The sequence below is a fragment of the Puma concolor genome, chromosome E1 (assembly GCF_028749965.1).
Source record: "Puma concolor isolate L17-30 chromosome E1, mPumCon1.1.hap2, whole genome shotgun sequence".
Taxonomy (NCBI): Eukaryota; Metazoa; Chordata; class Mammalia; order Carnivora; family Felidae; genus Puma; species Puma concolor.
This window is the reverse complement of record NC_141680.1, coordinates 63,654,822-63,666,890: the sequence shown is the minus strand read 5'-3', so window position 1 is coordinate 63,666,890 and position 12,069 is coordinate 63,654,822. Positions and strand designations below refer to the sequence as shown.

General features: G+C 52.7%; 1 protein-coding gene across 2 annotated transcripts in view; it reads right to left on the bottom strand.

Annotated features, from left to right (window-relative positions):
• Window positions 1-12,069, bottom strand: part of TBCD (tubulin folding cofactor D) — a 159,807-nt gene that overhangs the window by 24,581 nt on the left and 123,157 nt on the right. For both annotated transcript variants that reach the window (XM_086688345.1, XM_025927753.2), the window contains 5 exons: window positions 11,575-11,635; window positions 10,347-10,369; window positions 6,044-6,075; window positions 1,602-1,664; window positions 686-762 (listed from right to left, as the gene is read on the bottom strand). In XM_086688345.1, coding sequence (XP_086544471.1) covers window positions 686-762; window positions 1,602-1,664; window positions 6,044-6,075; window positions 10,347-10,369; window positions 11,575-11,635 — 256 coding nt within the window. The remainder of the gene's footprint in view (window positions 1-685; window positions 763-1,601; window positions 1,665-6,043; window positions 6,076-10,346; window positions 10,370-11,574; window positions 11,636-12,069) is intronic.

The window sequence follows — 12,069 nt, the reverse complement described above, 5'->3', positions numbered from 1 at the left end:
GTGTCTCCCTCTCTCTCTGCCCCTCCCGCGCTCATGCTCTGTCTCTCTCTCAAAAATAAACATAAAAAAGTAAAAAAGGATACATAGGAGGCTAGAGCATTAATCATACAGGAGACCAATACGGACTTCCATTTCTCCACCCTCAATACCAAAGCCCCTCCACACCCACTCTAGAACTTCTGTGACAGCTCTGCCAGCCCAAAGTCACCTGTCCCAGGACAGGGCAGCAGCACATGGGCCACCGGACACACACACCCTGTCCTCACTCAAGACAACCAATGCATGCAGGCAGGGACCCTGGACCGAGGTTCCCACATGCACCTGGGCGTCCCAGCAGAGTCTAGCCTTACCACCCCGCAAACCAACAGGACACAGAACGCAACTGAGCAAGTAATTAGTACGCATAAACAGAAGGAATGTGCAGAAGGTGAATCTAATTAAGCCAGAAATGCTAATAAAAAATTTAAATATTCTGGTCATCGTTGGCTACATTAGTTTTCCTGATTATAAATTATACAGACAATACCATCTAGAATTCCAAACAGAACTATGGCATTTATCAATTATCACGTTAGTGTATAAAAGGGACTCACAACCCACACCGTCCTTTGAAACAAACACTAGGAAAAAAATTAATGTCACTTTCCATACAATGGAACAGCCACAGAAATCTTGCTTACCATACCTTGATCTGTTGTCTAGAAGGAGTTGAAATAAGATGGAGATTTCTCAAAGTGTCATCTATCAGCCACTGCCAACCATCTGTCAAACAAAGACAATCATTTTACCCAATTAGGAACATTTAGATGAAATTAAAAACAACAGATCTACCTCACAAAGTGGATGGTAACCCTTCAAGATGAATCTGGAGAAAATCTGAGGTAAACATTACCCAGGCTGCACAAAATTCCAAGGGCCCTCTCCATTCAGAGGGAGAGAGCCTTCCTTTGGCTGCAGAAATGTTAACTGTTACCATGGGAAATTTTTGCTCTTTTAATACTGCAAGGTGGTGGCTTCCAGCACCTCTCTCTCAAGCAATGCAACCCCCAAACCCACACGGATGATTACCCAAACATTCAACTCAACTAGACCCCACACTGAGCGAGGAATGCTAAATTTATCCAACCTTCTTTGCGGGGCAGCACAGGGCAAGGAACCCATGAGACTGCAAAGAAAAAAGGCGGCCTGGGAGGTGACCCCAAAGCCCCTTCCTTACTGCCCCTCTGTGGCCAGATGCCACAGAACACGGAGGACGCCAGGCCTGCACAGCAGCCCGGCCACTGCTCCACCACAGCTGGCCCCCAACACCCCTGCCCGCCCCCGGTCAGGGTGAGGAGCTGAGAAGGCCCGGTACTGCCAAGTCCCGGCTCAGGGGAAGGAGGCCCACTGATCTCTCAGAAGACAAGGGAGAGATTCTCCCTCTTTCTGAGGGGACAGCGTGCGGGGATTCTCATTACTTACAATGGGTCCTCACAGCAATTTCGAAAATGGGCATTCTGAGATCATGAAACATCCTAGCCGGCTCACTTCTACCTTTTAATTTGGAATAGTTCTGGACGAAAGTGCTACCATGTGAGTCAATGAAGGAGAAAAGCACTTACCAATGATGGCGTCACCTCTAAAAGGCATCTTAGAAAGGGACAGGTTCTCAATCAGAACGCACACTAAGAAGAAAAAGGACAAATACAACGTCATTTCTCCAGAAATGCCCATCACAGCGCCCGCCCGGCCCTGAATGCCCAGACGCTCTGGACACATCAGTGCTGGCGTCCGGCTGGCCCGCGGGGGCCCTGGCGCCTCCTCACCTATACGGCCTCGGAGAACCTGCTCCAGACGCGGCCAGGCCTGCACAGGGCACTGCAGCCGACAAGCCCACAGCTTACAGGCCTGACCCCAACCCGAAGCCCCAGGGCCAACTCTCAGTTCAGAAGACGCATGTGCTAACGGGGCCATCGATAACCTACGAGTTACCAGGAGCTGTGGCATCTGAGACGCAGCTCCCACAGGAGGAAGGGGGCCCCAAGAACGGAGCAAGCACTCGGGGACACAAGGCCCACACAGTCGTGCCAGATACCACCAGCCGGAGCAGCCACACGGGATGCCCCAGACCAAAGGTGAGCCTGTCCCCCTCCTCACAGCTCCTGACTCCCACTACCCGTGACCAGGAACAAGGTCCCACCCAGCTACGGGGGCTCCCTGGCCACCAGCACAGACCCCAGCCACCACCCTGCTTTTCTCTCTAACGAGGCAACCAACGGCCGGAGACCTCACACCACTGTGAGCAGACGTGTGGTGCTCTGTACTCGGGACACGAAGTTAGTCATTCAGGATCTCTCCCGACGGGCTGAGTGCTCCCTCCGGTTCTCGGCCACTGCACACGAGGTCGCCACAACACGCCTGTAGACACGGACTGCCCACCTGCCCTTACACAGCTCTGCGTGCGGAGCCCCCGTGGTGGCACCCGGGTTGCAGGAACGTACACACTTCTAATGGCAAGAGACACCGCCCGAGGGCAGAGTGGAAAGCCTGTGACAGCTCACACTCCAGGGGCTAGAGCCACCCGGAAAAAGAATTCCGCTGTCCTCTAGGCACCTGTCAGCAGCATGGGGGCCACCACATGTGCGCTCACGGGGAGCGTCCGTGTATCTGCTCCGGCAATTTGAAAAGATCTTTCACTGTAGTCCAGGTACTTTCTCTAACTCTGTGTTGCCCGTCCAACGGTTTTCACAACTTATGTAGACAAGCACATGATTTTCTACTGTTTCCAGTTGTGGAGCTACTGCTCATTCTGTGGGGTGTCTACGTGCCAGAAGCCAACATCAGAACACAAGACAAACCTGTGCCCCAGTGAGGACCACCTGAGGGAGTATGTCTGGGTCTGCTTTCCGACGCAGGGAACACAGGCTCGTTGCAACAGAAGCACAACACGTGAGGCTCTGCAAGCTCTTTCTCTGTGCTTCTGTGTAGCTTTGAAATTTTCCAGGTTAAGTTTTTTAGAGACCGATGCTATCCCTACAATGTCTCCTAAAATTTCCTGGAAGTTTTTTAAGTTGTGTTTTTTGCATTTAAGTTTTTAATCAGAAATTTCGTTTTGGATATGCATGAGGTGGGGATACGATTTTCATTTCTCCCACACGGCCATCCATGACCTCATCACTCCTCAGTAAGCCACCTTCCCCACCAACGCTGGAGGTACCTGTGTGTCATGTGTCAAATCCCATAGGTGTTATTACATCAGAGTCTGTTTCTGGATCCTGTCTTCTGTTCTACCATTCTGCCTGCCTGCTCCTGAGAAAATGCCACTCTGCTTCGAATCGTTTTACATAGTATGTTTTAAGGACTAGTAAATCCGAGTCCTCAATATTTAAAAAAATAATTTTCTTAAAGATTTGCCCTACACGTGAACTTTAAATGCATTCTTTTAAGTTAAAAACAAAAACAAAAAAGAGCTTTATAATTTCCTGTGAGTCTACAATTATTTCAAAATAAAACTTTAAAAGAAAGGTTACAGACCAGGTCACTCAGACCAACCCACCAGCTAAGACAACATTTTTAAAAAGCTGGACAAAAGTAGAAACAAACTCTACGTGCTTGAAGTCACTGGGGAGCTTCCAGGGGAGCACAGACGGGGGCCACACCCCTGGCCCGAGCGGCTTCTGCCAGAGGAGGCTCACCCTCAAAGCCCAGGAAGATGGCCAAAGCATCCATGAGCCTCCAAGGGCCACTGGGACAGAGTGTTGAGTCCAGAGCGACTGAGGGAAAACTGAGAAACCTTCACACGGCCTTGAATCCAAAGGACCACACCCCAGACACAAAACACAGGTCTGCTGACTTCAGCCAGCATGGAATCTCTCAAGGCCCGAAAGGGTTGGAGGTGCCCCAGACTGCTCGCACCCCTCGCCTCCAGCCAGAAGCCAATGTAAAGACCCTCTGGGGTAGGAAACGAAGTACCTCTCTAACTTCTCAGACCCAATATCCAGGCCTACACAAGCTCTGGACAATGGTGTTATTAGACATCGATTCTAAATGCTTATTTTGCTCAGGGGCACCTGGGTGGCTCAGTCGGTTAAGGTTCCAACTTCAGCTCAGGTCACAATCTCATGGTTCTGGAGTTCGAGCCCCATGTCAGGCTCTCTGCTGTCAGCACAGAGCCTGCTTGAGATTCTCTTTCTCCCTCTCCCTGCCCCTCCCCTGCACACACACACGCACGCACGCTCGCTCTCTCTCTCTCAAAATAAGTAAAATAAACTTTAAAAAATAAATGTTTATTTTGTTCAAAAAGGTAAATTATTAAAAACTAGGACAATGATATAGAAACTATTAAAAAATAAACTCTGAAACACAAAAACACAAGAATTAAAAATCCAACGGATGAGTTTAATAATAAACTGAAGAGAGAATCTGTGACATGGAATATGGGGCAAATATCCAAACTGAAAAGGACAGAAAAGCAGGAGACGGACAAGACGTGCAGAGTGGAGAAGTAGGTCTACCCTGCGGAGCCTAGAGCCCCAGAAGCAGCGGGAGAAAGAGTAGAAGAGCAAAATTTGAAGACATGATGGCTGAGTTTTTCCAAAAGTGACCCAAACAAGCCACCGACGCTACGGATTATGGAACCTGTTACCCCCACTCTAGGTTTGCTGTGTGAGCCATGAAAACCAGACACAAAGACACAACCTCAAAGAGGCCAGAGAAAATAGACTGCCAGGAAACTTCTCCACAAAACAGGAAAAGAAGCTGACAGAATACAATGTTGTCTTTAAAGTGCAGATAAATATGTGCATAAATAAATGACGACCATCAGTTCTATACCCAGCAAAGATACCCTTTAGGAATGAAGGTGTAGAAAACGTAGAAAGATACTTGCAGACAAATCGGAGTTTATTGCCAGCAGACACACACCACGGAAAACACTAAAGAACATTTGGTGTTCAGGCAAAGGAAAGGATCCCCTTGGAAGTTCAGAAACACAGAAAGGAATAAAGAGATTTTTTTTAAGGCAGGTGCAAGGATATGTTTAAATGAATTTTAACTGGATAAAACAGTCCTCTTCTATGTGACTTAAATCCACAAGAGATTGGGAGACATTAGGAGAGTAGTATGTGGGTCCTCACCTCCCACACTAGGAAGCAAATTAATAATGTGTTCAAGAAAATGCTGGGGCCTGGGGCACCTGGGGGGCTCAGTTGGTTAAGCATCCGGCTTCAGATCAGGTCACGATCTCACAGTCTGTGAGTTTGAGCCCTGTGTCAGGATCTGTGCTGACAGCATGGAGCCTGCTTAGGACTCTCTCACTCTCTCTCTCAAAAATAAACATTTTTTAAAAAAGAAAACGCTAGGGCTCACTTCCTCCTGGTGACTAAGTGACGATCTTCCATATGCCTTGGCTGGCCTCACCATCCTCTATCCTGTACTGACCTGGCAGCAGTACCCACTGACCAAACAGGCTGGAAGCCAGGGGCCCTCTGAGCAGCAACACCCCCCCAAGGCGCCCCTTCTAGGCAGCCTCCAGGCACAGACAGCAGGGGGAGACAGGGAGGGGAGGATGGAGGGCCCCCCCCACCTCAGCACCCCTGCAACAAACCACAGAGCACAGCTATCCCCCAGGGCAAAGCCCCCAAGAATCTGGGGTGCTATGAAAACACTAAAATAGCAGTTGCTTTTTTTTCATCTTTGGACAAAACAAAGCAGTTTTTCTACATGGTAGTTACTCTGGCACAGGGGAGCCATGGGTGCTGAAGGAGGAGGAGGAGGATGCGAGGAAAGGCCACCTCTCCTCAAGTCTTTCCAAGTAACACCACCGGGACACAAGTGAGCCAGGCGGGGACTCCCTGCTCCCCCGTCTATCACGGCTGAGCCGACCTGGGGGGCAGGCCTGGCACCACACGCTGCCCAGGACATGCATGCCACACAGCGTGGACTCTGGGGTGCACCTCGCCAGCAAGCAAGCAAGGGCTTGAGGGTACAAAGAACACGCAGCACTGGAGAGTGAAGCAAACGCCCTTAGGACTTAGTCTCACACAAGCCCGGGGCTCAGACCTACCTGCTTGTCTCATGAGTTCTCCTCCTAGACCCCTGAAAATCAATGAAAACATTCAGAGTTAACATCTTTTACCACACAGAACACGAAATATCCTCACTAAGTAACAGGTGAAACTTCAGGCTGCAAACACCAGTAAGAGGCTGCTGAGCCACATTTGTTACCGCCAGGAAACGGCTCTTACAGCGAGAAATGGAAAACGTGCTATAACCACCGCCTTCCAGATGGGGTCATTCTGATTCTTGGGTTCCACCGGGCACTATAATCCTCACAAGCATTAACCACACTATACGGTCACACAGAACAAGTTCCAAATACTGCTCGGCTCTTAGTCTGTAAGAACAAGGGATGCCAGGAAGCTACCAGCATCCAGCCCAAGTAAGCCATCTGCTGATGTCCCTCGGGGAAGAAGCACTGCCCGTTCCGGACACCTAATGCCTGACGCTGACCTTGGGAAAAGAGGTGGGTGTGAGCGTAAGAGCACTCCATGAGAAGACTACAGGGCAGTTTAGGAGACTCCTGCTTCTGGCCCAGACAGTAACAAGACTCGCCCTCTTGCCTTAAACAATTAGGCAACTGGATGAACTCTAGGAAAGGAAAGCTCTGACACTGAGCACAGAGTCTGTGGGGGGAGGGAAGCAGGCAAAGCCTAGGACACTCCCAGGTTCAGGATGACGGCCAAGCCGAGGAGCCTCCCGTCAGCAGAGTCAAGGAGGTGGAGGCAGAGGGTGGGGACCCAGAGCCCTGCAGGGGCATCCTCAAGCCGGGGGGTGGGGGGGGGGGGCAGGGGGTGTCATGAGCCTCACGTGCAAGAAAAGGAACTACCTGAGCCCAAGAGGAAAGAAATGCTTGCAAGAAGGCAAGATACTCACGGGAGCCTGCACGGCAGGAGGGGCCTTCGCAGCAAGAGTGGCAGAACCTGGTCGTGCACAAGGCCCATCTGTGAGCTGGTTCTGGACCCACCACAGGCCCTTCAGTGCCGGCCAGAAAGGAGCCAACTAATGGTGACCAGTCACAGACCCACCAGAAGGCAGTGAGCAGCCAGCAGCCGCACCCTGTACCCAGCGACAAAATCTCACACCGCTGGCATCTACACAAGAATCAGCTGGAAAACACGACCCACAAACACCAAGAAGGACTCGGCAGCACACAAGGCCGTTTTGGCGGCTACTGGGGTCACATGCCCCACAGAGGCAGAGGGAGACACAAGCTCAAGGAGGGCACTGAAGGCATACGATGCAAATGGAAACTAAAAGGTAAAATACCCAACCTGAGAAGAGCTGCACTCAACACCATCGATGGCAGTGGGAACAAAAACCAAAATAATTTTTTTGAGAAAGGTTTAAAAAGATCTTGCTACAAAGAAATGCTCAGACTAAGGGAATCTTGTAAAAATGACAGCAGTCTGCTCAAACAAGCTCCCGTGGGCCAAATCTGGGACGATCTGAGCAGAGAATGAAAACAATGCCCGTGGGTTTCGGCACGCTGGTGAGAGCGTGGGTGCCAGCAGCAGCAACATGAGGATGAAAAGAAAAGCTGGTTTTCCACACAGGTCCTGGACAGCAAGCATAGGAGCAAGAGTGGATCAGACCAGCGTGCTTTGGCAACCATGTGACTGACTTGGGCGAGGGAGCAGGCGCTAGAAAACGGGGGTCCACACGTCATGAAACTGCCAGCCCCCAGGTCACTCACCAGTGGCGTGTGAGGGGCGTGCGGCACATGTGACCTTCTGGAGGTCTCCCCTGAACCCAGAGGTTAACTTGGTGTTCCCGCTAGTGGGCAACCACACTGGCATGCCTCCTTTGTGGGCAACATGAGTGTCTAGGCCAGCCACACCAGCCACACGGTGAGTGAGCCAGACCCAGCCACGAGGGAACAGCCTGTAAACCCACAATGTGGAACGTTACCCGCGACAAAACAAAACAAAACAAAACAAAACAAAAAAGGGCGGTGTCATGCAAACAAAAAGGGAAGAGGCCGGATAGTATCAGAACACAGTGTGGGGCCCTGGTGGTGGCCACCGCGGTTCCCACTCATGTTCAAGCCCCGGCGGGAACCCTCAAGCCCAGGAGTGACGCGGGGCAATGTGACCTCACCGCTGTGGTCACTGGCCAGGGCCTCTGGCTGAGGCGTGTACTTGAGTCACACATGGTGAGTAAACACTGCAGGCACACAGGCCTCTCCCACCCAGGGGGCTGCCGTGGCGGTAGGAGGCCACGTGCTTTTTCTCTGTGCACTGACCTCACTGAAGGGTGTCATTTTCTATTTGTTCTGGAGACTCATCACTAAAAGCGAAATTTAAAACAAGGCACAGGTGTACACTTAGAACCTGTAAGATGCGAACGGACACCATCATCAGCCACTGGCTACCCGGCAGAGCTGTGCGCGGCACTCCGGCACTCCCTTGTGCCGTGCATCGGCCTCAACGCCGCGGCTTAGCCTTCTGGGGGCTCATGCATTTCACCAGAAAGAACTGGGCATGCTCTCTACTCGAGGCTCGAGGGCCAGTGTTCTCTTTACTGTGAGAACAGGTGGAAAGCCAGCTGTGACAGGTGCGGACAGCGGAGGTGTAACAGTCGAGAGCCCAAGGGGAGCAGCCCAGGTGCTGACCCCTACTCGCCTGTTATCATGGAAAGCCTGAACCTGGAGCGGTCACGTCCACAGCGGGACACACGGCCAGGCTGCCCCCCCTCCCTGGGATCAGGCCACACTGTGCAGCTGCAGCCCATCAAGGTATACACAAGGCTCCACCAGGTCCTGCTGGTGAAACGTCCACTAACCCATACTGGGGAAGGGCACAGAACCCGTGAGTCACTCGGGAGGCGCATCATCTGCAGGGCAACACAAAGATCCTGCCCCAACCAGAGTAGAAGGACACCTACAGAGGACAACACTACGGAACCGTCCTGGGACCCCAGGTGCATCTCTCCACCAACCGTGGGGCCCACGGAGCCAAGGAAGGTCCCGGCACAGACCCAGCCACATCTCACAGGTGCTCACGGGACACGGATGAGCCCCACCCACATTTATGCACTGGCTCAAGCACAGGGCTGTCTGTGGGGGAAGAGAGGTCTGTTAATGGGAACAGTCCATGGACCGTCATGGACAGAGCTGCCCAGGAAAGGGGATTCTGAAGTAAGAAAGAGGCACAGAAGATCAACCTTAAAGTAATTTAGGACAGCTGCCAAATCAGCTGAGGGCAATGCCAGCCAACTGTGGGAAGGTCACCTGAGTAGTTCTGAAAGAAGTTTCTCTGCACAGGAAGCTCTGGAAGGGGGGCCCCCGGCCAGGGGTCAGAGCAGGCCCCGCATTCTCAGGAAGAGGGGAACATGTCAAGGACAAAGGAGAACAGCCCATACTCACTACTCCACACGGTTATGTTAAAAAGCCACTAAGAAAATGCAGACAAGCCTCAGTCCGGGGGAAACTCTGGGAGAGCAGGTGTATAAAGAGCTCACATCTAGAATAGTAGAGTGCTGACAGCTCAGGGAGCAGACAGATTGCAGAATGTTTTTAACAAGCAAAAGACTCGAACAGTCAGTTTACGGAAGACGACAAAAGACAACCAGTCAGCACAGGATAAGGTGCCACAGTCACCAGTCCACAGGGAAATGCAACTCTCGCAGGGATGGCTCCCGACCGCTACTGCTGGAGACAAAGGGGCACAGCCCTTGGGATGAGTCTGTCGGGCCTTAAAAACACACCCGCGCTGTCCTGCCCAGCAACAGCCTCCCAGGTGCGTACCCAAGAAAGGTGGGAACACACGGCTACACCAGGACCTGAGCGCCAATGTTCACAGCAGGTTTACTCCGAGTAGAAAAGCTGGAAGAGCCCAAATGCCCACACCGGACGGGCAGATCAACACAGCAAGCACATGTGCACCGCTGAGCCGCACACGGTGACACAAGGCAACACCACGGCACACGCTGCAACACAGACAACTCTCTGCAACCTCACACTAAGTGAAGGAAGCCAGACCTTCAAGCAAGGACATCATGGCGAGACCCCGTCTGCGCAGGTGGGGAGACAGGACCGGTCGGCTGCTCGGCGTTGTGGCTGTAGCCACGTGGCAGTCTGCAACACCCAGCGCCCATAGGACCACACATTTCTTTATAGGACACGAAAACCTCACCAAAGCTTACCAACACCAGCCATGTCCTGTGACTGTGACGCCCTTCAAATCAAATAAACATAGGGCAGGCATTGAGGGGGCAACTCGCAGAAGCCCCGACAGGCCACCCCAACCTTTACTGATAAGGAATCTTCTCTATAAGACACAGGAGAACGTAGGGTAGGTGACACTTACCTGTACAACTGACGATCGTAAAGCTAAAAGAAGTAAAAGTTAGGTATTAAAATTAATTGATTTTTAAAATCACGCAGCAGATGTACAACGCTACTGGGCACCGGATGGGAAGGACGAGGACACGCAGCAAGCATTTCTCAGGCTGGTGTCCCCGGAGAGCTGACCCAGGTCCTGAGCACAGAGCCCACTCTACTCCCAGCGAGCACCTGGTGACAACCCGCTTTCCTGTGTCCCCCTTATGAGAGAGGCACCCCACCTCACACTGTCACGCTTGCACCAGACGGCACTGAGCTAGGCAAATGCCGTCTCTGTTTCCCACAAAAACTCGAGGGAGCAGGCACTACGGGTTTCTGCACTCGCAGAGGACCCTGGCTCAGAGGCCCTGAGTCTCCACACCGCACCCCTCCCAGCACCGCCTCGCAGTGCTTCACCACCCCAAGTAGACCGAAGGGATTTGCCAAAATCATAGTCAATGGCTTACACCGGAAGGGAGTCTGATACCAAGACGGTATATTGTTCTATAAAGAGAGAACCCGGAATGAATACCAAACTCTATTCTGAACAACAAACGCTAAACCTGTCTACGTCCTCGTGAGTGACTCTGATGTTATCCAGTAGCATTAAGGCCTTAGTTCATACTTTACCTCTTTTGAATCACAGAACCTGGAAGACCTCAAAGCCCCACAAAAACAGACACACCTTCCCCCAGAGACGTGCACACACAGGAGCGTCATTTCAGACTCGAGTCCCACTGTGGAGACACAGCTGGCAATCAAAGCCTTCGTGCTTATTCTATGTGTCGTCTCGGTGAGCACAGGCCACGTCCAGGAAGGCATGGAACGTGCCTGAATGGCTAGACACCCAGGGACAGGTTCAGCTGGGCAGCACAGGAGGACGAGGACCAGATAGGAGAGGCCATGTCACCTGCATGGGCCTGATTAGCGGCCTCCTGTGCCGCCCGAGGTGCTGGCCACGCAGGAGGAGAGCGCATGCATGAGCCCCAGCAGGCCCCTCCCACCCCAGACCAACCCCCAGGTGCTGGCCACCAGGGAGGCCAAAGGAAGAGAGCTGCTTCCAACCAACGGGCCCCAGCACTGATCTTCCCAGTCATCAGACTCTGGGCTTCAAACAGGGCTGAGGAGGGTGGAGACAGCTCAAAAGGGCAGCAGACGCTTGCGGGCACCAGGAAACCTGGAGAAAGGGATGCTCCGGTGGGCTGCACACAGACCTGCTGGTGAATATGCTTCAGGCCCCGCACTGCCGCGTCATCCAGGTAGTCTGTGATGGGCCTGTGTGGGTTCAAACACAACAGCTGAGATCCTGAGCACAACAAGCACTAGGGCAGCCCAGGGCTCAGAAAGGCCTGCATGGTGTTCAGGTGCCCCAGCGCCTCCCTCCCCAAACACCTGCAGGGGCTACCCGCCTACAGCAGTGTCCACCTCAAGGAGGGCGGGCATCAGGACCTTCCCGAGCAGCAGCTTGCCGACGATGGAGGTGGGCCTGGGACGGGGACGCAGCCAGGCCTGCCGCAGAGCAGCCAGGACGCCCATCGGAGACTTGGCCCACCAAAGCTGACGTGAGGGCCCCGGGGCCAGATGAGAGCTCACATGGCAGGCTCACTGCTGCCCTGGAAAGGACTGCAGGCACTCGGCCAGCATCCAAGAACCGGATCGTAGGCAGGCTTCCCGCCACTCCCTAACCGCGAGGGGGACTCTGTGCCTAG